Below are 24,439 nucleotides of genomic sequence, written 5' to 3'. Positions count from 1 at the left end.
GTGGGATTTGTTGACAAGATCACTTTCTATCTAGTTTTGTGCTCTTGGTGGAGGGACTGAAGCACCATTATTGTGAGCCATCTGGCTGGGAAGTAAGGCCAGGTCTAGACAGCCATCATTTCTTCAGGTGCGGCTGTGTCCCTGTTGGAACCTGCACAGGAAGAACTGCTAATGTTTGTCTTCACCAGATCCCTCCTCACCTCAACCTGAGCATCCCTGGCTGCCCCACCATCCACATACCACAACCCCAAGACAGGGCTGAGTGGTGTCTGCCTGTCCATTTCACCCTCCCACACAACCTCACTTCAGCCCAATTGTAGCTCCTTGGAGAAGGCCATCCTTGACATAGCTCCCAGTAACACAAATATTATAGTAATTACACAGCTTTTACAGAGCTGTCATTACCTTTCCTTTTATTTTGGTTCTGGCATGATGCAAAGACAAGATATAGCACCCCAGCCTGTGCATGTAAGAACAGATGAGAAAATATTGGTTAAATAAATAACCAAGAAATGTAACTAGTGGTCTTCTTGGGAGATGGGGATAAAGATGAGGTGCTTGGCATTTTTCCAGTGTCATTATGCATGAACAGAATAGACGACAAAGCACTGGGACATCCTGACAGCCAGCAAGAGGAGTACAAACTCCATCCCTGCTGAGGAGCCGCTTGCTCTCCATCCCAAGGGATGCCTTGAAATATGCAGGCAGTTTACAGAAGACAAGCAGACATGACTAGAGTGTCTCTGACATGAGCATTGTAAGCAGTGCAGGGAAAGTCCTAGCAAGAAAGGGTAAGTGGTACCAACATGAGCTATACAGAGTGCAGAGCTTATACTTCCAACTGCAGAAATGCCCCTCTGCAGCAACAAAAGCCTCAGCATATTGACAGTCATCATGGAAATTTTAGCATGTGGTGGAGTGTGTGGTGGGTGAACAAATATTTAAAAATAAGCATCCAAAAATGACTGTGTAAGCCATCCATGCCTTTTTCCCTTATGACTCATGGTTGAAGCTCCTTTTATTAGGTCTCTGAACTTTTTTTCAAATTGAAAGTTAGCAACACTTCAGAGATTAATTGCTTTAAAGAGAACAGAGTTCCTACATTACAGGTATTTTGATCACTTTTCCTGTGACAAATGGAAGCAAAAGCACTAAAAATTATACACGTATTATCCACAAATTTAAATTTATGTGATCTTAATACTCAGTGAATGGCTGTGATGGCAATCATTTGACAAATTCTCATGCAGGACTGTGTGTCATTTATGCAGTCCAAAACAGTGTGAGAACATATACTAGTTTTAAAAATGAAGAGTTCTAACTGCTAAGGGAAACAGTGTCCTTCAGCTATACCAGTTCATTCAGGTGCCACCAAGGTCTGCTAAACAGAAAGCAACATTGTGTAAGCAGATTGTTCTCTCTTTAGACCTTGCTTTAGAGAAAAAAATAAGTCCTGAAAACTACTTCAAGCTATCTAAAGCTATTTCTAATGTGAGGAATGCAGTCATGCCTGCCGATGTATCTACTGGAAGAGTAAAGAGTTCTATGTTAGCTAAGATACATTACTTATTTTAATCAATTGAGACACCAGCTCTGGGCAGTGAAAGATTAATGTCTTCATCCTTAGCTCTTTTGAAAACGAATTCCAAACTCATACGCTGCAGTAGAAGCAAAGTGAAAAAAATTTAAGACTGCTGATACTGCCTGAAGGAGAGATTGAGGGAATGGCCTTCTTTCTTTTCTTTTTAATGTTAGGTGTAAGACAAGTTTCTGCTTATTCAGACACATCACCTAGCATCCACAGCAAGCACTATAGCTAAAAGTCCATCCTTCAGAACTGTATGTCCTAGAATTTCGTTTGCAAACATTTTTAATTCTACATTATCTTCCTGCATTGACTTATTTTGCTTTCACACAGCTGTAGTCAAAATATCCCTCTAAAGCTAAGAGGTGAACAAAGAGTACTGGAGAATGTACAGGGCAAGAAGTTCAACTCTAAATTGTGATTAGCAGAGAGATAAAAGCTTCAGACTAGGTTTTCAAAGTAGTGTCACAGAACCCCATTAGAAATCATGCAGAGCAGCCTGAACATAGTGGAAAGGTGCAGTCCCCAGCTCCCCAGATCCTGAACTGGCAGGGTGATGGCCTATAAGATTGAAGAGTTCAGCTACCTCTTTCAAACTGCTGACTATGTGACCAAACACTGCATGCACAGCTTTTGTGTAGACAGCATTTACTCCATGTGATCTTGTGCCTCTGCTACCTGTGTATTTTTAGTTTCATTACACAACAGGTTTACAGGTAGAACAGTACCTGGGATGGGTGCATACACTCAAAAATCACAAAGCAAGTGGAAAGAGATGGAAGACAGTTTACTAGTAAACACTAAACATTTTGTACTGTGATTATATCACTGGCAATAATCACTATTGCTTCATTCCCAGTGGAACAGCGTTAGGAAGAGAAAGCACTAGGCTTCAAACACGTTTCCCATATCCCTACAGTAATGCTTCACATAGAACATAACAGTCTGTCTCCATTTCTGCACAGTTACATATGTTGCTGACACAGCTTCAGCCGAATCCAAAATAGGAGAATTGTGTTTGATTCTAGACCATAAGAGCTAATCTTAAAGCAGTAGGTCAGCTGGAATACTTAGGAAGACTTCAGGGTTCAACTGTTGCATGAACTGCAAGAGGATATAGAAACTACTATAGCCCATGCCATTCAGTCTTTTCTGCCATAAAATCCTTGCAGGATTAAAACAGACATTTAATCTTTTTTATAGTTTTATGTCAACTGTTTCCTCGTTCTTCTCTCACAGTGGCTATGAATACTTCTTTGATGATCTCCTTATTCAGGTTCCTGCCTGTAAAGAGAAATAAAATATCTAACTGTATTTTACAGTGCATTAAAACACATACAAGTAGCTTCTTTTATCCTAAGGAAGTGTTTATTATATCAATCAGTGACAATAGCAGTATTAAAATTAAGGCAACAACAGACTTCAAGCACAAATAAGGGAAAGGGAAAAAATAGGTTATTTTTGGTAATAAAACACTTTGCACAGCAAACAAATACACAGAAAATAGAAGCACAGAACCTCAGCACTGCAAGATTTTTAGAAACAAAACTGATTTTAAACATTTCAAAGCTATAATAACCTTCCTTACAGTTACTAATATTTGATCAAGCATTCAAACTATTCCCATCACCCAATTTATAATTACAGATTTTAGAAACAAGATTAAATATGCCAACATAATTTATGAAAGCTTGGTATTTTATTGATTTGGTTTGATTTGGTTTGATTTTGGTGGCACTAATAGGGATAGTGTAGACTCCTCTCAGCTGCAATTTTGAACTTCAGGAGGTTTTGATGGATAAGCCTTAAAAAGAGGGTTAAGTTGAACAAACTTACTGCACTAATTCTGGCCAGTTTAGCCTGATTGCTTTTCCCTGGCCAAGTCTGTGAGACTGTCTATGAGAAAACAGCTTTTTAAACTCAAAGAAGGAGATGCATAATTTCCTCTTACCAATTAGGACCAGCCTGTTTGTTCTCTTTTCATCTTCTTTCCAGGGTACTGAAGTCTCTTCTAGGTCATAGAGCTCATGGACACCTTGGACTATCACTTGATGAGATTTGCCTTGAATAGATACCAGTCCCTTATCAGAAAAATAACTGTTAGGGTATATAAACAAAACTTTAAAAATAAAATATGTAAGAGGGGAAACAAAACTTTCAATCTAGTTCAAGCAGGGAGTAGTACTTCTGGCACCTGTGAACTTCTTAGTCAAAATAAACATATATTATCAATCAACACATCTACTCATAACATACATTTTCACATCTCCTTATTTTGTTAAAGGCTAAGAATTACATTTTACCATACTTTGCCTTCTGTTCCTCATTTGTCAGTACCCAGCCTGCCCAAGCAAAAATTAAATGTCATCATCTACTATGCCTCTTTGAATGCATATATGGTGTTTGACATAGGAGTCCATGAAAGCCTGCCTGCCAACAAAATGATGTAAAATGAACAAAAATGTCTGATTTCAGATTAGTCCAATTAAGCTCTTATGCTCAGTATATTTACTTTCCTGAAACAGCATCTCTGAATATTGGGGAAAGAATAAACATCTGTGAAGCAGAACAACTAGCAACAGAATTAGAAAAGATAACAGTCAGCATGAGTCCATTAACTCACATATCAAAAGCTCTATTAAACAGTTTTCATCACCTCATAGCACAATGTTCTAAAATATTTTAGTGGAACACATTCTGTAAAACATATCTTGTACATCCTGGAAGTTCCTCCCAGAATTTGCCCTAAACCAGGACACTTCCCTAAAGAAAGTTTAAAATATTTCATAAAATAGGCCTCCATTTGACCTATTAGTTGGAATTCTATGACTATTACTGCCAAAAGGGCTATGACTGCAGATATAATATAAATATAAAAGCAACAAACTTTGGAACCTGTTCTGTAATTAGTTGCCTGAGGTTCATTTGCTTTGGTGTATTTGTCTGTAACTGAGGGAGAGCACACATGTTACACAGGCTTCACATCTCATAAAGGATTAATTTGATTCCAGTGCTCAATACACCAAAAACAAGCTTGTGCACGGCATTACTGCTTTTCAGGCAGCTTCAGATACATCAGTGGCTACTCTCTTCTATTTGTCAGGAAGGAGAAGACCAGGATACTCTAATTTTGTTGCTGAGAAAGCAAGAAAACAACTTTCCTTCCTATAAAACTAGAATAATTATGTTTCTATCTATGATGGTCAAGGGTTCTCAGGAAACAAACCAGAGCTTTACTTTCTTATATTTCTTACAGCCTGACAAATGACTGACTGGATTCTTATTTTTTGATTATTTACTTGGCTGCTTGGTATAAGGTAAATGAAAGTAGATCCTGAATTGTCACCTCTACTCTTCTCCAAACCAAGCAAGTGAAGAACATATAAGTGCCCATGAAGATGAATGAGCTGTATCTTCAAAACAACAGCCTGACAATACTGTAAAAACTTGTTAATTGTAGACCACAACTACTATTGCATTCCTATGTTACGCCAAACTGAATTTCTGCATATTATGGCAACAATTTTAAGTACACCTAGCAATCTATAGGATCCAATCTACAGTATCCCAACCCTAGATATGGAGATGAATAGTATCTCTCAAAGCAATGGAGGTAGAAAATTAAAAGTGATTTAACTATGGCTTGATTTTTAACCCTGCCACTGATGTTTGGGGACTGTACATCTGCCCTCCCCATTTAAAACAAGTAAGATTAATGTTTGCTCCTCTGCCAGCTCTCTCTTTCTGAGTCATTCATGGAATGACAACTTGCTACTCTCCATATCATCTGCTCTGCTACAGTGATCAGCAGCACCTTTGATAGGTCCATAACTGACAGCACAATGCAGTTTTTTAGGTGTAAAGACAAAAAACACAAAACAAAGAAACTGATAATTTCTGACTAACCTTCAGTCTTATGACATCCATGGTGCATCCAGTCTTATCTTTCACATTCTTCTCCCACAGAAGATTCTATGAAAAGAAAAAGTTATTTCCATAAACAAAGTGGCATGGGATGAGTTTCTTTAAAAAGCTACAATGATTTTTTGAGTTGACAGTGATGTATTACTTACCTGAATAAAGAGATTTAAGTTTTCTTCTTTTATATTTCCTGAAACTTCAAATGTTACTGTAATTATAGCCTGCAAAAGGCAAGATACGCTTATTACCACACTGAATAAACATCCCGTAACAGTAATTTCAAAAAGTGTCCTTTATAACTTGGCCTCATAAAAAGGCAAGTATATGACAACATCAAATAAAAAAAAAACCCAAACCTCTATTTCTGTTCTGCTCTAATTTTCTAAATTAAGCCCTACTTTTTGTTTCTGTTTGGGTGTGCACTTATAGGGCAGATACAATGCCTTGAACAGTTTAGTGCCATTAGCTGCTGCAATGTAATTCTTTGCTGTAGAGACTATTATGATCAAGCTTTCAAATATGGTTAACAATGCTATTTTTTTGGCTTACTGCTCTTAATGACAATACTATCAGACAAAAAATAATCAACAATTTTCATAAAAGACAATCTGTACTTGCCTTATAAAAAAAGCTGTTTATAAACAGACTGTATAGGAATAGAGTCAGAAAATCAAGATGTATGAAGTTAAGTTCTGTGCTAAAGCAACTGCCAGCTAACTGCTCAGGATCAATTACCAAAAGAAAATATAAATATAAAACATATATTTTAAAATTAAACATTTATTCAAAGACTAAATAATGTCTTATTTTTGTCACTATAACTGCTCAATGGTTTGGAAGAACAGAGAGAGAATTACTTCCTGTAATGCTTTCCAACGACTACCTTCTGATGACTAGTCTAAACTTAAGGAAAAAAAAATTAAAGCAACAAGCAGCAAATGTTTGTCTAATGACCAAGTAAACTTATCTAAACAATCAAGAGCTAACACTCTGAGCAGCTTCAAAACACGTCAGACCAAAGTTCACTGTGCTCCAAGCACAGTGCAGTTTGTTTCTGCTGACCTTCAACATGAAGATAATAAGCACACTTTGTCTTACAACAAGGACTTGCAGCCTACTGTGAGAAGTGTTCTGCCCTCATTATGCCTCAAATGTCTCAACAATCATCTTAAATATGTGGGTGTTAAACTAAACACAGATACTAACAATGAATTCTGTCGAATGGCTACACACTACAAAACTAACAATAATCTCCTTAATAATACACACAAGGATACTATAACTCATAACATTCAAGAAGGATTCTACTTAACATTTTCATCTACTTTAGGGATCTATTAAGATTCTATAACTGAGCATATTTAAGAATTTTGATTAAGCAAAAACAATCAGTATTTTCATTGTAATTATAATTAAGCATGAACTGATTTTGCATTTAATCTGTAGTTCCAAAATAATTTATTATTGCCTTTTCCTGTTTCCAAGACTAGCAACTTCACAGTTAAATTATGCAGTTTAAAAATAAAAATACAGGCATTGTATGCATCATATTTTAACCCGAAAATTTAATTTAATTATAGAGACCTTCTGCAGAAAGCTCACTTCTTTTCCAGAACACCTTAAAAAATAGAAGTTTTTACTTTTTTGCATTTTCTTAGGAGACTCGTGGCCTATGGGTGAACTCCACCCACCTATGGACACCCCAAGGAGGACTGTGACCCACAATTCAACTAGAGAGATTTTGTTTTGGATAGAAAACCTATAGGACAGACTGGCTACAAATTTAGGACTTGTTTCTGCAAATACCTAAAAAAAAAGTGGTTCTATTTGGTTCACTAATACTCTCCATGTGAATCAACAAATGATATGACTGTCTGAAAGCCTATAAGCTATTGTTAAAAGTGAGACTTAATATAGTCATTTAGAATCTATCTACAATAAAGCACATTCCTTTTGTGTAATCTAGGTCATCTTCCAAATACCTTAGAACACATTACTCCCTAACTGAAACCTTCTGAAACAGTAACAAAATTAGCATGCAATATTGAACAGCCCTGTTGTTGCAAAAACATCAAAGCAGTATTTTTGGTAATTACCTTATCTAGATGTGCATGTGTTGTCTTTACATGCTCAAGCTTTTTCTGCAAACTGAAAATAAGTGAAGTTAAATGTTTCATTTGAGTAGGATTGGCAAAACGTCATTATTTCAAAATTTTAAAAATTCCAGTATTGTGGAGCAAAGCTGAAATATCAGAGATAGACTATATATTCAGAATAATATATAGTACACTGAAATAATTAATTCAACAGTTAATTTTGAATCTCAAAATAGAAATGTTTAACTATATTTGTTTGATAGTTGTTTGTGTTAGAAAATTATGCTTTTTAAAACATAAAGAGAATTATAGTGCTGATTTGCAGTATCTTCAGCATTAAAAACATTTATACTTCAATGAACACAAGACCCTTGATACTCCTTTCTGCAAAAAAGGCAAACTACATCATTAGAACAAGCAAGAACAAATAAACCGCTAGAATTTATCAAGTTAATAGATGTTCATTTTTAAAAAAAACTTTACAATTATTTGAAAATCAAGAAGAAAAGAATGTACAAAGCTGTTGCTGGAGAGAACAAAATCTGTAACACTTATTGAAATACTGTATACCAGCTTCCACTTCTCAGCTGTACAGCTCACTTGTACTATGCAGTGTGCCTGCTAACTTAAAACAGATACTCTCTACTCAATAAGACCCTAAGTTCAAGCTCTACTTGGGAACCTCTTTTGTAAACTAATATTTAGGGTCTTACTGCATCTTTTCGTGTGAAAATTGTATTGCAACTTTAGATTTCACATGCATATCTGTCTCAATTAATCAAGATAGCACAAAATTTCTTCAAATACCATCTTCTGTACAGTTTCTGTTTTCTCTCTATGTTGTGAATAACACACAGAGAAGAAATACTGTAGCACAAGTTACTATGATGCCCTCTGCCACTTTAGAGAAAATTGCCCATTAAAATCCCTCCTCCTAATTTGATGACTGCAAAATTTTAAGAAGCCTTTAAGGTGGGGAAAAAAGGCACTATCTGCTACAGAAGTAATATTTCACATTCCTACTTCTCCTACTTCCTTTGCTTTGCTGTCTTACTCTCATACTCCCCTTCACAGAATCCAGAATTCATGATGTGCTTCCTGTGACTTCAGGGTATATCCAGACTACAAGGCTCTATCACACAGTCACACCAAACAGATGACATTATCTGTCTGCTGACAGAAATCCTTCCTGCAGTGTGCCATTAAAAGAAAAAAATTATTTATGTCTTGGTGTGTATTTGTGTTCAAGTGGTGTTGGATGCAAAGTTTTTCTTTCTACTCAGGTGATGGCACTGAAACCACCACTAATATTTTATGTAAGAATTTCTGTGTCTAGGAACTAGAAACAGGGTAAGCAATTTTGCTGTGCTGAGTTCAAACATAAAGAAAATAAACTGAACTTTATTTAAGTAGTCTACAATCTTCTTGGTAATTTAGAATTTGTCTTTAAATGCTGACAAATGTTTTAAAGTCCTTCCTCTGTTTTAATACCAAATATTGAGAAGCTCAAAGTAACTGAGTGGGATAAGAGAGAATACTAGATTGAGGAAAGCAATAAAGATTTTTTTTGTCAGTTCCTTAAGAACTTTCTCAGATCTGTGGAGTGCAGCAAACTAGTAAACTTCACAGAACACATCCTAATATTACAAGTAATCAGATCTAACTGTGAACTGCTGTTAACAGGAACAATCTTTTTCTGGTTCACATCTTTTTACTGCTTTATCTCTGCTGTGTGGCTCCAGGATGAGTCAATTCAGTTAGCTGATCCATTATAAGAACTTGGAACATGGATTTATGATCTGGCTTACAAACTAATAGTTATCTATTGCCTCTAAAGGATATACCGGTCTCCTTCCTCCCTTAACTTTGTTTTGGATGCCTAGTTTGGTATTTCGCTGATGCTGCCATTGGTAGAAATCTTGAAACAAACACTACAGTATTTCACTGATTAGACAAAGCCAGTGCCAGCAAAACAAGACAAAACCTATCATTTTGATAGTACTGTACCAGTTCAGAGGGAAATCTCACAAGCACATGTTATCTAATAGATGTTACTAATTTGCATGTCCTGCAATTTCTCCCTACAGAAGAATGAAGCTGATATTACCCTCCTTTTCCCTCCTTTACTTTATGATTGCTCCAGTACTCCTCACTCCCTTTGCTGTTCTTCAGGTCTTTCTGCTCACAATGAACAAAAAGACCTTTCCCCCTTCCTTCCCATTTTACTCCTGCACCCATCCAGGATGCTGAATCATGCATTCAGCATTTAAAACCCCCAGGAATAACAAACATAGTTAGCAGGATTTGTAGAACCTTTGTTTGCTGTGGAACCTCAGTCCCTCATTCTTTTGTGTGAAATCTACAGATGCCTCCATTTCATCACAATACAAAGGAGAAAAAATTTTGAAATACTTTATAAGAACCAGAGAAGTGTACAAATCTACTCTGATACTAAACCAAAACCTGCATTTTGGGGAAAAACCCAACCAACCACACAAACTCTGGCTCATTTAACTTTATAAGGTCAAAAAGGTTTTTGCAGGCATTTGAAGAAGAAAGAAATTCTATCTAATATTACCACTTATAAAGCAGTAATTTTTAAAATGTGACTGTACTGGTCTAGACAGGATGGACTAAACTAGAAATTCTAAGAGAAACTCTGATGCAAATTTGAGCCAAGATTTCAGTGTGTATGTTTCATACACAGGTATTTTTTTCTAATAGAAGAGAAGAAAATTACCATACCTTACTCCAGATAAACTGTCAAAAGCATGCAGGTCCAAGACATTAGAGAGATCAACTCTAAAGAGAGGGGAAAAAAGAAAGCTTTGTATTTTTAATGTATTTAAATGTCATGTTTTAAAGGTGTTTACTGAAGCATATATTTCTTTTCTTGTCTATAAGACTAATGCCATTAATACCTAGGCTTATTTTTGGATATCAGTGGTTGGTACTGTCTTCTACAAGAAAATTCTGTGTTTAGTTACACAATAACATGTAAGCACAGAAACAAAACTTTTAAAATTTTACTGTTATACAGTAAAATACAAGGTATTTCCAAAAGTCTGATAAAATCTCTTATTCATTATGTCTGAATAAAAAATTATTTTCCCTGAAAGGGAAAAGGAACCTTGAGCCTCTCAATACAGACACAAACCCCCAGAATACATGTAGCTTATACTGACACACTGTTAGCAAACAAAACTGAAACAACTTTATGAGGGAAGCACTACTACTAGGAATTTGAACTCTACAATTTGAAACAGACAAATAAAAAATGCAATTCAGAATAGGCAGTACCAATCATATCTGCTTACAAGAATGGCTACCTATAAACTTGCATAAGAAACTTTTCTTCACAAAGCAATACAGACTACAGATTTCACTGCTAATAGCAACTGACAGCTTTTCAGATACACTTGATGACATGGGGCTAAATAAAAAGAACACGACAAGTAAAAAGCCCCACCTCTGGAATACAACCAGAATCATTAAACTTTTACATTCAACAGTAGTTGTACCAAGCAGTTTCTAAGATGAAAGACTTATAATGGAATACACAAACAATTCCTGTGTAAAATTCATGACCAGCTCAGTGTCAGTTGTTCTCAGTAGTGTTCCAAAAAATCACATAGTAACCCTCCCTTTTAAATGTGGGCTTTTGAGGGACAAACCCCTCTTTAGAAGGGGATGTCCTCATACCATGCCAATAAATTAATTTTGTGCTGATTTCACATTTGGAATGTTTAATAATGGAAGAGACTGTATGTGTCATTTGCAGAAGAATATTAACAAGTAACAAAGAGTTGTCATTGAGGACTGAATCTGAGGTCCACTTTATCCCATATCCAAAACGTAGTGCTAGCTGGCATCAGACACCATAAAATATGCAAAGAGATCCCATGTTGGATTTCCCCCTAATGGACATTTAAAACACAAATAATGTAGTTCAGTATCTTCTTCAAAATTGGTCCTATATGATCACCCAACAAGAGCAAGTATTTTTCTCTACAATTTCCAACTACATTTGACAACAACTTTAAAAAGCCAAGTATACTTTATTATGACTATTACCTTCCCTTTAAATTTGCTTAAATCAAAAACCTCTATTTTACAAACACTGACCACAATAATTGATGTAAAAGTGCACAAATCACTCCTAGCAGTCTGGAAGATATACTACTCTCCTAATGCTCCTGGGAATACAGAATCCATTTAAGTCCTTACTAAAGAAGAAATCTGAGTCAGAATTTCAATTAAAAATAGCAAAAACCAGTGTGATATTTTTTTTTGTTGTTCTTGTAACTTCCTTCCACTGCTTTCAAAGTCATTTTGTAGTAACAACTTATTTGCAGCAGCAATGAGAATAAAATTTAGGGTGACACAATTGAAGGAAAACACTGTAGTGCACATACCCAATTATTAGCTCAAAACCAACCTGGCTGTGCAAACTGCTCTTCAGTCACAAGGATGGTTGACTGTGTATCTTTGTGGCCAAGAAGGCCAAAGGTGTCCTGAGGTGCCTTAGGAAGTGCACTACCAGCAGTTCATGAAAGGCAATCCTGCCCCTCCAGTCAGCTCTAGTAAGCCTGTACCTGGAGTTCTGTGCCCATTTCTGGGCCCCTCAGCACAGGAAGACACAGAGCTCCTGGAGGGAGTCCAGGGGAGGGCAACAAAGATGTTTAAAGGACTGAAGCACTTCACTGATGAGGAAAGGCTGAGGGAGCTGGGCCTGTTCAGACTCAAAAAGATGACTGAGAGGGGACCTTCTCAGTGTATAGAAGTACCTGAAGAGAGGGTGGGCCAGGCTCTCAGTGCTGCCAGACAACAGGACAAGAGGGAACAGGCAGAAACTGACACACAGTAAGTTCCACTTGAACATGAGCAAGTACTTTACTGTGTGGGTGATTGGAAGAGATTGCCCAGAGAGGCTGTGGGGTCTCCTTCATGGGGGGTATTCAAAAACCATCTGGACACAATCCTGTGCCATGTGGTCTGGGATGACCCTGCTTGGCAAGAGGGTTGGACAAGATGACCCACTGTGCTCTCTTCCAACCTCACTCATTCTGGTATTCTGTGATATGAACACTAATGAAGAAAAATATAAATTAGAAATACATTTTTACTTCCTCAAAAAAAAAATTTTAGATGCTTATTCATAAAATAAACATTGGATTAATTATTTCTAATTCAATAATTTTCCTTTAATAAAACTGATTTAATAGAACTGATTTAAACTGACACAAAAGAAGCAGGATCTAGTACCTAGTAATAGTGGCCATTTAATACCTTGATCTTTGTGTCTCTAGAATTTTAACAAGTCCATTTATTGACCTAAAATAAAACAGAAAAATCATTAGTTAGATGAAAATATAACTGTGATATATTGTTTGAATATGTTAACCATGGACAGCATCATGTGAAATAGCATCCCAACTCCATTATCAGCTTGTTAAATAACTATCAGATATGGGTTGAGATATTTGGTTTCCACTAACAGCTGGTGAACTTCACAAGTTCTGAGAACAAGATACCACCAGTGAGAACAGCATTTTCCTATCCAAAGCTATTCTCTGCTCAGTCTAAGCACTTTTATTTTCATATTTCAAAAACTTAATACAGTTGATAAGTATTTTAAAAGTTAATGTTTCATTTGGCTTATCATGGTATTGATAGAAAAGAGTAATGTCTTTGATCATTAATTTGATTCAGACCATTGGTTCATCTGCTTCCATGACAATTGTTTGGGACTTTCTCCATATATCTTTCCATTTGCCAGTGAACTCATATTTACCAGCAGATTTTTTTCCACTTCTCCTAATTCTCAAAAAATGGCATCAGCTGCTCAGAAATGTAAAAACATAAACACTTAAGAAAAAGGTCTGTCCTTACTAAACAACATCAAATCTTACCAAGATAGACAAAATGCTAAGATTGTGTAAGTACATAGAAGTACTAAAGTATCTTTCCAAGAGGCAGTCTCTTTTCTCTTGTAAGCTTATCAATTTTGTCCATCTAATAATGAGATCCAATTTCTATTTTAACAGCAGTAAAGAAGTAACTGTGTTTAAATTAATTTTTGAGGAAGTAGTGTTACAGTTATGCCAAAAGTTTCATACCTCACAGATGTTCTGACTTTATTCAATTCTTCTTCTGAAACCAAATCTGTTTTATTGATGATTATAAGATCAGCTAATGCAACCTGCCTATGTATTAAGAAAAAAAAGAGAGGAAAAGACATCACTAACAAACAAGTACTTTATCTGTAAGGCAGAAACATTATCTCCCCCATGGCCCCAAAAGGTAGTATGAACATTGTTAGTACAGAAGGGCAAGCATTGATCAAACTAGAACATGATGGAGAATGATTACAGTACTATTGACTTCTCAATATGTTCTTCTGTGCCCTAACAGATCAAATCAAGGCTTGCTAGATTCTTTTATTTCAGGGCTGCTTTGTTTGTTTGTTTGGATTTTTTATGTCATTTAATCCAAAGTGCTTAGTGATTTAACAACTTTACAAATCCCTATTTGCCAGTGAGATTATATCCTTATGTGATCCTTGTAATGCAGTACTTGAAGTTTCTTTGCTTTATGAAGACTTCAATTGTTACAATAACCCTTAATTATTGTGGCTCCACATTTATTAAAAAGTATTCTTCTATCTCCAGTTCTGCTTCAAGCATGATAGATCCTAACATGAAACTTTTAATTCCCCTAACAAGGGTGCTTCTCATTCTTAAATAAAATCCCATCACTATTAAAATAGAACAGTCCATTCTTGGCAGAAAGATCAAATGAACCATGATGTTACTTTTCCACATTTTACCTCATTACACCAATCTACCTCAGTTTAAGCAAAGCAGGAGCAAAAAGCCCTATTTTAAAGAACCCATTTCCAATGAACTTTTATACAGTGCAATTCCCAACTTGATATATAAAATTAATTTCTACATCCATACCGAGATGCTTCATTAATAAGGCCTTCTGGTTTCTCCTCTGTCAAGTGCTAAACAAAAATTAAAAGAATTGGATTAAACATATTCAAATTAAATTTAAATTGATTTGCAATTAAAGAAGCCAAATCCAATTCAGTTGAGGTCTGTTTTTTGACAAAGCATTGAGGAAGATGGTATCCAGAATCTTTCTGTTAAATGATAGTGAAAAAGTACATTTATATATTCATCATTACATGAATTTATAATTAGCTTAAAGCAAACTCTTCTAATTTATTTTATTATTAGAATGCTAAAGGGTTGGAAAACCTTACATAATATTTAATTACTTTTCAGCTTTACAATGAAGTAAAAAAGTTACCGTAACACACAGTAAAAATGAAAAAATACATCTGGAAGAAAATTAAGGCTCAGTTATTTTACAAAGGAGTGTGAACTCAACTAACTAACAAAACATAGGCTAGGCTTGCAATACAGCTTTCTTATATGTAACTTCACATTCTTTTCCTCTGAAGACTCAAAGACAAATTCTACTTTGATAGTAAAAACTGGTAACTTTTTTCAGGTTTGTATGGATAAACCACTCCTCTTTGGCATGTCTGTCCAAAGTCGGAAGCTACAGGAGTTTCAGTATCATCTCCACTTGTCTGCCCAAGCTAGTGTCTTTGCAGAAGAATTAGTGAAAGGGAAGAAAATACCTGCATCTCAAGCAGCAGCATAACATTTAGCAAGACAAAGGCTTACTTTACTTAGTCACAGCAACAGACTACACTGAAGCAGCAAAGGTCTAGCTACAAGTTATTTTCTGCCCACTCTGCCATGGAAGTAGCAATCTCTAGGATAGAAATGTCACAGACATCTGGAGACAGAAAAACTTCAAACTGGTGCTGTAGTATTAATAAGAACTTGCCACTTATGCTTACATCTCTAGGAAAGTTAGAGTCCTGTGCACTCCTTCATCAGCTCTAAATCTACCAGGAATATTACTTTAAAATCTCAGTTTCCAGTTAGAGAAACAACAAATTAAAAGTGGAATCAATTTGTCATGGGAAATATACAGCTTTTTAAAAACCTTGAAAACTTTTTTTCTTTATTGTAATTATCAGGCATCTAACAGTATTTTACTTGTAGAAAAGCAAAAATAAGTTATTGCATACTGTGAGTCTATCATGTAAAAAGAAACAAAACTATTTCCTGATTGTGCACAACCTAAGCAGAGAATAACAACAAGATGACTCTCAGGAACCTCTCCTCTAACCTCTTCTTTGTAATCCTCTGTGTATTGATTCTGTTCAATTACTGTTTAGGTTTGTTGCCCTGAAAAGATCAAATGTCAGTAGTGCAGATGTCAGGTCCTGGAAGTTGAGGACTGCAACTTCAAGCTGTCCAACTGTTCACCCTCAATTAAAGAAATTAGTATTTCAGATTGCTGTGTGACAAACCTGTTAGATTGATAACCCATGGTATCAATTAGCATGGGGATGGTGGTATGGTTGGTCACAGGGGATGTTTGTCAGCTTTTCTTGTGATGGGTTGGTTCTTTGAAGCATGACATACTTAAATTGCTGCACATTATCTCAATGCCATTACCTGCATGGCTTTCAAAGTTATTTGAATAATAAGCAGCTGTTGAGGTCAGGCTTTGCAATCAGAGGAACTAAACAAGTTAGCAAGTCCTTCTATACCAAAGTTTACTTAGTACACAACTAAGAAAGTCTGAAGTTCCTACTATTCTGTGTAGATGTCAGTGTTTTACAGGTTTACTGATTAGATTATGTATGTTTTCATTGAGGTACCAAAGGTAATAGTAGATAGAAAATTTAAATGTTTCAAAATATTTTTGTGTTGTTTCTGTTATATTACTTGAAAGTCTAGCATTTTAAAACTCATTTTCATTAATAATTTAATGCTGCTGTGTGCAACACAATTATATTTCATCTGAGACAACATTTCAGCACTGCATGAAGATAAACAGAACAACATTTTTGCAAGCAATATATAATATAAAACACATCTGAATTAATATGAGGGAACCCAGCTGAAAAGGGGTTGACCTAAAACATGCTATGATTTCTTGTGATAGTTGAGGTGATTTAGAAGATGGTGACTGCTTGGAAGGGCAAATCATCCCCTTCCCCTCAGTCTTCTACCAACTTCTCCACAAAAGTTCTTGTAGAAAACAATGAACTTAACTTTCCAAATTGCTATGAGGTTCCATTTGTTCTGTTCCAGTCCAAGACAAATTAATGAGAAAACAGGACTGCTAACCTGATTTACCCTTTTGTTAAACTAATCTGATATCCTTTTTTGGTTTTCTTACAAAATTTACCCTTTTGGTAAATCAGCTATCAGATAAGCACAAATGAAAGGAGAAACCCAAGTAATCCAAACAAAAAAAATCTTATGGGAAGAACTACTCTCTTATTCTTAAACCATTATTCTTCAGTTCTCTGAGCCATTTGCAGCCATTGTAAATGCAGAAATACTACAAACACTTTCACAGCATAAAATTTCTATATGATTATTATAGATGGGTAATGTAGTGGCTGGCTCTTGCAATTAAAGGATGAATATTATGTGTACGTAAGAGAAGTTCTATTAATGTAGAGTTACCTTATTGTGATTTGTTGTTTGGACATCCTCTGTTCTCCCCATAGTCCCCCTTTCCCCCTTAAGGTCTTTCTCCTTATTCAGTCCTTTTGTTGTATTTTGTTAAGATTTAATAAGCCTTTGAAATTTTAAAAGCGAGCAGCATTTCTCAAATGATGAAGGCATTTTTTCATATGGTCACTTTTTTTTTAATCCTGCAAAATCAATACCCAATCAAAGCAGTAACCTCCTAAGTTATTAAGTTGCAAATAGTTATATTTACACCCACCTATTACCAAAAAAAAAAAAAAAAAAAAAGCTGAACTATTTGAATTAATCACAATCTTTGCTGACCTAAGTTCACTGTTATATATGTCTGTTCTTACATTATACTTTATATACAGATTACTCTAATACCTGCTCTTTTTGTCTGCTTCCATATATCATGTTAATGTGAAGCGGTACCAGAACACCTGTGCTTTCATTTCTCCCTGCCACAGCTACCATTACATTAGTACCCTTCCCAGGCAGAGCCCTATAAGATGGTATAAGACATCTGTTCTTAGTCCTCTCCTTTCAAGTAACACAGACCAGTGACCAGTTTCTCCATTGTTTTTACAGCAATCCAAATGCCTATTTGGATTAAAAGCAACATTCCTGAGTGAAGAGTTAGAACTATAAGAAACCAAGTACTTAGCAACCTGGCATCTCTTGTCACACCTGTTGCTGTGTCTGTAAGAATGTGAATTCCTGCAAATATCAGTACTTCCTTGTGCCCATCCAAAAGATAGTAATAATGAAATATGTCCTCATTCAATCTAAGAATTACAGCTATTGTTAAAATTAATTAATCCACATGAACATTACTGCAATAGCTGTTCTAATGCTGCAGTTTTAAACGATATAACAAATCTAGTAACTTACCTGCAACCCATGCTTTGCATCAACAACAGACACAATACCTAGAAGAAAACATTAAAATGGAATAGAAATGTGCTAAATGCAGCTGACAGGTTAACAACTTGAAAACCTCCTGTACAAAGGTAACAATATCAGCAAATTTACAACTAGTTATAATAAACTGGAAGCACTGAAAGTATGTGAACAATAAACTTGTTACCTAAGTATTTTTTTATTCATTGTCTTATCTGTCGTAGTAAAATGTCTACAGAACCAGGTGAGACAAATTCTTACAAAGTAGATGCCTCATCTTCCACAAGAGGAAATTGGCTGAGGTATGCTTTTACAGAATATTGAAACAAATTAAGGGACTGACTGATGTATGTAGCCATTCTGATGGTAAAAGACCAGGAATTTGCAAGTCTCTGGCTGAAACTCAAGAAGCTCCTTCTTATTGAACTCAATGTTTCCTTCCTTGGTTAGATGGGTATTTACAGACTGACCAAAATGTTAGTAGGGCATTTTTTAAGCCAAAAAGTAATTTTTTTTCCTACATTAAAAACATTGCTCTTTAACTACATAGTGATGACTTATCTTTCAGTAATCTCAGGTTTTTATTAGAACACAGCAAATATTAGCACCAATGAGTACAATAGGTGAAGAAAGCAGAAAACAAAAGGCAGAAACATCCAGGTGTTGACAATTTATGAATTCAGAAAAATAGTTTTTAGGAAACACTGCATTTCAGTAGAAGGGGAAGAAGGAAGAAAGAGGGGAAAAAAAGCATGCTGTAATATTACTCCTAAATGAGGTTTTATAACCTCTAGCTGTTGTGGTGTGTTTTATGCTTGTTCAGTTTTCCCTCCATTGTTCTCTCAGAAAGTCCTGTCCTGTTAGCAGTTTGTGTCAATCCCCAAACCCCTCCCCAGTTGTCTTGGTTACCAAATGTATCTTTCTTGTTCCCCACCCCTGGCAGCCTGCCTGTCACTCGACACCCCCTGCCTCTTTTTCTAGAGAGTTCGGGCCAGGGTGTCGAGTGATTGGGTTAGGGGCCAGGGTCCCTCCCGCAACTGTGTTTGATGGGTTCTCCGATCATGCCAATCCTTAATGTATCCCTCTCTGATTTGCTATCTTTCACCCCTCCCACCCTCCGTAAAACCGAGGCTTTTTCCCTGCCTCGGGGCTCTCAGCTTCTTCCACCGAACATGCACGTTTCCCTACCAATAAAACCACCCCCCCGAAGAAACTGAGGGTCGCCTCTTCATTTCATCCTGCGACTTCGGAGCTCTTTACTGCGGCCACACGTCCGCAAGGCTTGACATCGCCTTGGGCACAAAGCCCTGACTCCGGGTTGGGGAAGTGCCTTACTGGCTGGAGGTTGGCTGGACACTTATCTAGCCTGGGCGTTTCACTTTTCACCGGCCACTGCTCCAGTTTTGGCGCCCGGCGCGGGGCCCCCCCTTTTCTCGGATTCGTGGACCCCACGGACGGGATTTCGAGAATCCCAGCGGTCGCGGAACTACCCTGTGGTCGAGCAGACCTTGTGCGCGAGGTAGCGCTCCCCGGGGACCCTGGACGGCAGCTCCTTGCACCTGGGAGTCGTCCTGTCGCAGGAAACCCCTCGTTCCAGCTTTTCGTTTGTCGCCTCCGGACTTCGTGAGTATTCTGCTACTCTCCCTGTCGCCTTCCCCTCTATTGGTGTTTCGTCACCACCCTTCTTTTTCTCTAGACAGGGGCCGGGGGTGGGCACCCTTATTTTTTTTTCTTTCGCGTTTACTGGAACGGGGGGGGCTTTTCCGCAGCTGCCACTTATAACATCGAGCGATGGGTGCAAAGTTTTCGCTCTCGGCAGCTCAGAAGGGGCTGTTTTACCAAGTTGTGGGTATCCTAGTTGGGGGGGGTTGTTCCGTTGATAAAAAGGAAGTTAAAAAATTAATCCGATGGCTTTTTTCTGAGTTTCCCGAAGTCTCCCCCGATCAAATTAAAGATCCTGCCTTTTGGCAGAGGGCAAATGCCAAGTTATCAAACTTGATTAGATCAGGAGACACCTCGCTTTCTCCGTTAGCTTTTTGGATTTCACAAATTCGATCTATCTTGAAAGCAGGAGGAAACTCAGAAAAACCTTCGGTCAGTTTTAGTTCGTGCCCCAGTTCTTCTGCCTCTCCCTCTACCCCTAACCCTTCTTCCCGTCCCCATAAACGTAAAACCGGGATTCTGAAAGGTGCAGCGCGCTCCAGCCCCGCGCAGGGTGACCATTCGTCCCCTAGCCCCCTTCAAAATCCTCGGCCCCCCCGCCCTAAGAGTCCTGGCCAGTCTCTTAGGGGCTCCTCGTCTTCCCCTACCTCTCCTGTTCCCGCCCCCAGGTCCTCAGTTTCTAAAACCCCAAAATCCAAAACCCTAATTTCTAAGTCCCCAGTTTGCTCCCAGTCGCCTCCAATTCCCCAAAATGGCTCCTATGGGGCCCAAGATGGAGGCAACCACATGGCTGAAATGGCGGGAAAGCCCTCTTCTTCTCCCCAGAATCCCTTTTTCCCAAGCTCCAACCCCTTCCTGCCAGTCGGCCACTCCCAGTGTTCTACCCCCTCGTCCTTCCCCCCTCCTGGTCCCTCCTCCTTTCCAGAAACCTCCTCTTCAGTAGTCCCTCCCCTTTCTCCTCCCACATCCCCGCCCATAGCTCCTCCCTCGGTCCCTCCCATACCACCTCCCATCTCTCCACCCCCCGCCAGTCAAAAGGTTCCACCCCTTGTCTCCGCCTCCTGGGAGGGTCCCTCGATATCGGATCGCCCTGCTCAAGTTCCCAGCCACGCCCCTACCTCCTCCTCTCCCGGTTCCCACGCTCTCCCTGCCGGCTCCCGCGCTTTGGGTTCCGGGGGGGGGGCAGCAGTTGGGAACCGGGAACCGGGGTCTGCTGCGATACCATCCGCAGCCCCGGTTGTTTACCATCCAGAGGGAGATGGTGGGGTGCGTCGCCAGTGGGTCCCCTTACACCATTCACAAATTAAGGAGCTGTGCAAGGCACAGAAAGATTACGGCCGGGACAGCGAATACTTTCGGGGAGTGTTGCAGGCAACACTTACCGAAGCCGATGTCACCCCCTCTGACATCCGGCGCCTCTTCACGTGTCTGCTCAATCCCACCGAGCGAGCTATGTGGGAGGCAGCCTGGAAGAGGAGAGTGACGGAGGCCCTCCCGAGCCTGTGGGAACGGCCCCACACGGGGCTGGACCTAACGGGCAATGTCCTAGCCATCGATCAACTCCTTGGGACCGGCAACTGGGCAGATGGGCACTCGCAGGCGAGTGCCATCCCCCAGGAAGCACTCCGGGAGTCAGCGCGGGCAGCCGAGAAAGCGTTCCTGGCGCTGCCGGGGGCGGCTCCTCTCCTTTCTTTTTCCAGAATCTTTCAGGGCGCCGAAGAATCTTTCCTCGATTTTGTCGAGCGTCTTCGAAAAGCTGTCGAGCAGCAAGTGGCGGACGAAGTTGCCCGGGAACATATCCTGAAGGAAGTAGCATCCACGAATGCAAACTCTGCATGTAGGGATGCCATCCTCAGCCTCCCGATGCACCCACCCCCCTCGCTGCACGATATGCTCGAAGTCTGCACCCGGAAAGTCCTAATCATGCCATCTAGGGAGGGAGAGAAGAGAAAACAGCTGCCACCCCGAGTCAGCGCCACAGAAGAGGCGCCTGAAAACACCTTCTCTGAAGCCACCTGCCGCTCGCCTGCTCCCGGTCCTTCCGCCGCCAAATCACCCTGCCATCTGTGCGGAAAGCTCGGGCATTGGATGCCCGACTGCCCGCTGCGGCGGGAATTTTATGAATTCAAAAGGGGGCAGGGACTCCTGGGGAAAACCCAGACAAAAAACTAACATCTGAGCGCAGTTCCCCCCTGCGCCATGATAAAAATAGGGCGGGACAACTAACACCACGCAGGGAGGGGAGATCTCAGGGACCGCCGCCTGCCAAACAAGACATATTCTCACCGGACTTGTCACATGTTGCATGTCTCCAACCTAGACCCGTGCTAACTACCTTTTCTGCTTTCAGACCCTTCCGGCTGCAGCTGACGGAGCCACTACATCTTAAGAACTCCGATTTTCAACTCGTGTCAGTCAGCCCAGAATGCCCAGGAAACTGGGGGCGGATAAGGTGTAAGTACGTCGTTGTCGGAGACACTAAGCACACACCTTTAGAGGTGAACATAATTCCAGGTCTTCTGCCATCTGACCCGGGACTGTTCGCCGTGGGGCTGCACTGTGTCCAACCCCCCACTTTCCTGCCCAAGGGACAGGTGATCGCGCAAGCGATCCCTGTTCCCGAAATAACTTGGGCCCTGGGGTTTCCTCCGGCTGAACTCCAAAATCCAACAGTAGCTTGGGCCCAGGTCCTGGGGCGAGAAAGGCCTCATGTCACCTGTCATATCTCAAAAGGGGGAGAGGGCAAGCCTCTTAAAGGCTTGTTGGACACAGGAGCAGATGTAACGATCATTCCTTCCCGGGAATGGCCGTCACATTGGGAATTGCAAAACGCGCCTGGCCACGTCCGAGGTGTCGGGGGTTTACAATTGGCACGTCAATCAAAGAGCGTTGTACAAATTACGGGGCCGGATGGGCAATTGGCTTCAGTGCGCCCATTCGTATTAGATTACACGGAACCCCTGTGGGGGAGAGACCTCTTGGCCCAGTGGGGAGCCCGAATTGACCTCCCAGCAGCTCCCCAGGTTTTTCGGGCAGCGGTCACTGATGAGCGCCCTACCTGGAAACTGAATTGGAAATCTGATAAACCAGTACAGGTAGTGCAGTGGCCGCTCAACAAGCAAAAATTAGCGGCGCTCAATGAGCTTGTTAAGGAGCAGCTACTCAAGGGCAACCTGGTGGAGACCATGTCAGAGTGGAACTCCCCAGTGTTCGTTATCAAAAAGCCCAACAAAGATAAGTGGCGGCTCCTTCACGACCTCCGCCAAATTAACAACATCATTGAAGATATGGGGCCTCTCCAACCAGGGATGCCGTCCCCAACGATGCTCCCCCAAAATTGGAATTTGGTCGTAATTGACATAAAAGATTGCTTTTTCCAAATTCCCTTACACCCGGATGATGCTCCGCGTTTCGCCTTCACGGTTCCTGCCATCAACCGTGAAGCCCCAAGCAAGCGCTATCATTGGCGAGTTCTTCCGCAAGGCCTGAAGGCCAGCCCGATGATCTGCCAATGGTACGTCGCCTCCTTGCTGTCCCCAGTACGTGCAGCCACCAAAGACACCATTATTTACCATTATATGGATGACATCCTAGTGTGCGCTCCGACCAACGACCTACTTACCCATGCGCTTGACCTAACAATCGATGCATTGGTTGTTGCAGGGTTCGAGCTCCAGCAAGATAAGATTCAACAGATGCCACCCTGGAAGTACCTGGGCCTGGAAATAACAAAGCGGACCATTGTTCCGCAAAAATTGGCTATTAAAACTAACATCAAAAACCTGGCAGATGTCCACCAGCTGTGTGGGTCCTTGAATTGGGTAAGGCCTTGGCTAGGCATTCCAACAGAAGACCTAGCCCCCCTTTTCAATTTATTGAAAGGGGGAGAAGAGCTTAGTTCTCCAAGGTCCCTTACCCCAGAGGCCCAGACAGCGCTGGAGAAGATCCAAAACTCCATCTCGGCCAGGCAGGCCCACAGATATCACCCGGGCCTGCCATTTAAATTCATTGTTCTAGGTAAGCTGCCACACCTCCATGGGGTGATTTTCCAGTGGGATGATTCCATCAAGGGCAAGGACCGGGGCTCGGGGGATCCCCTCTTAATCATAGAGTGGGTGTTCCTCAGCCATCACAGGTCCAAAAGGATGACGCAGCCAGCCGAGCTGGTGGCAGAATTGATCAGAAAGGCTAGATCGCGGATCAGAGAGTTGGCAGGTTGTGACTTTGACTGCATCCACATTCCTTTAAAATTCGATTCAGGCCATCTAAAAAGAAAGATGATTGATAACCTTCTGGAAACAAATGAGATGCTTCAACTGGCTTTGGACAGTTACACCGGCCAAATCGCAGTAGATCGGCCGGCCCACAAATTATTCAATCAGGAATTCACATTGTCTCTAAAATCAGTTCAGAGTAGAACTCCTCTGAAGGCTTTGACAGTTTTTACAGACGCGTCTGGAGCATCCCACAAGTCAGTGATGACTTGGAAGGATCCTCAGACTCAGCGGTGGGAGGCAGATGTCACAGAGGTGGAAGGTTCACCTCAAGTTGCTGAGTTGGACGCAGTCGTCAGAGCCTTTGAGAGGTTCTCTGAACCATTCAATTTGGTCACTGATTCAGCCTATGTCGCGGGTGTAGTTTCCAGAGCCGAAAATGCAATTTTACAGGAGGTATCAAACATCCCTTTGTTTAACTTG

The 24,439-nt window shown here is 39.9% G+C and overlaps 1 protein-coding gene across 3 annotated transcripts in view; it reads right to left on the bottom strand.

Moving 5' to 3' along the window:
- Positions 1-2,351: 2,351 nt before the first annotated feature.
- The window catches only part of LOC139589078 (zinc-regulated GTPase metalloprotein activator 1A-like), a 28,985-nt gene continuing 6,897 nt past the window's right edge, over positions 2,352-24,439 (bottom strand). Inside the window, exons 6-15 of one of the 3 annotated variants that reach the window (XR_011678931.1) lie at positions 18,072-18,109; positions 14,565-14,611; positions 13,722-13,808; positions 12,892-12,936; positions 10,348-10,404; positions 7,603-7,654; positions 5,659-5,727; positions 5,492-5,557; positions 3,537-3,647; positions 2,352-2,869 (exon numbers count right to left, since the gene is read on the bottom strand). Coding sequence is in view for 2 of the 3 variants with exons in the window: in XM_071425153.1 (XP_071281254.1) it covers positions 2,796-2,869; positions 3,537-3,666; positions 5,492-5,557; positions 5,659-5,727; positions 7,603-7,654; positions 10,348-10,404; positions 12,892-12,936; positions 13,722-13,808; positions 14,565-14,611; positions 18,072-18,109 (665 nt within the window). In the remaining variant the exon portion in view is untranslated. Of the gene's footprint in view, positions 2,870-3,536; positions 3,683-5,491; positions 5,558-5,658; positions 5,728-7,602; positions 7,655-10,347; positions 10,405-12,891; positions 12,937-13,721; positions 13,809-14,564; positions 14,612-18,071; positions 18,110-24,439 lie in introns of those variants that run through there. The other 2 variants (XM_071425153.1, XM_071425154.1) reach the window with 2 other exon arrangements.

This window comes from Agelaius tricolor, unplaced genomic scaffold, assembly GCF_023055355.1.
Source record: "Agelaius tricolor isolate 1412-34295 unplaced genomic scaffold, bAgeTri1.0.p SCAF_4, whole genome shotgun sequence".
In the NCBI taxonomy this organism is placed as follows: domain Eukaryota; kingdom Metazoa; phylum Chordata; class Aves; order Passeriformes; family Icteridae; genus Agelaius; species Agelaius tricolor.
Note: the sequence above shows the minus strand (reverse complement) of the source record. Positions and strands in the feature narration are given on the sequence as shown.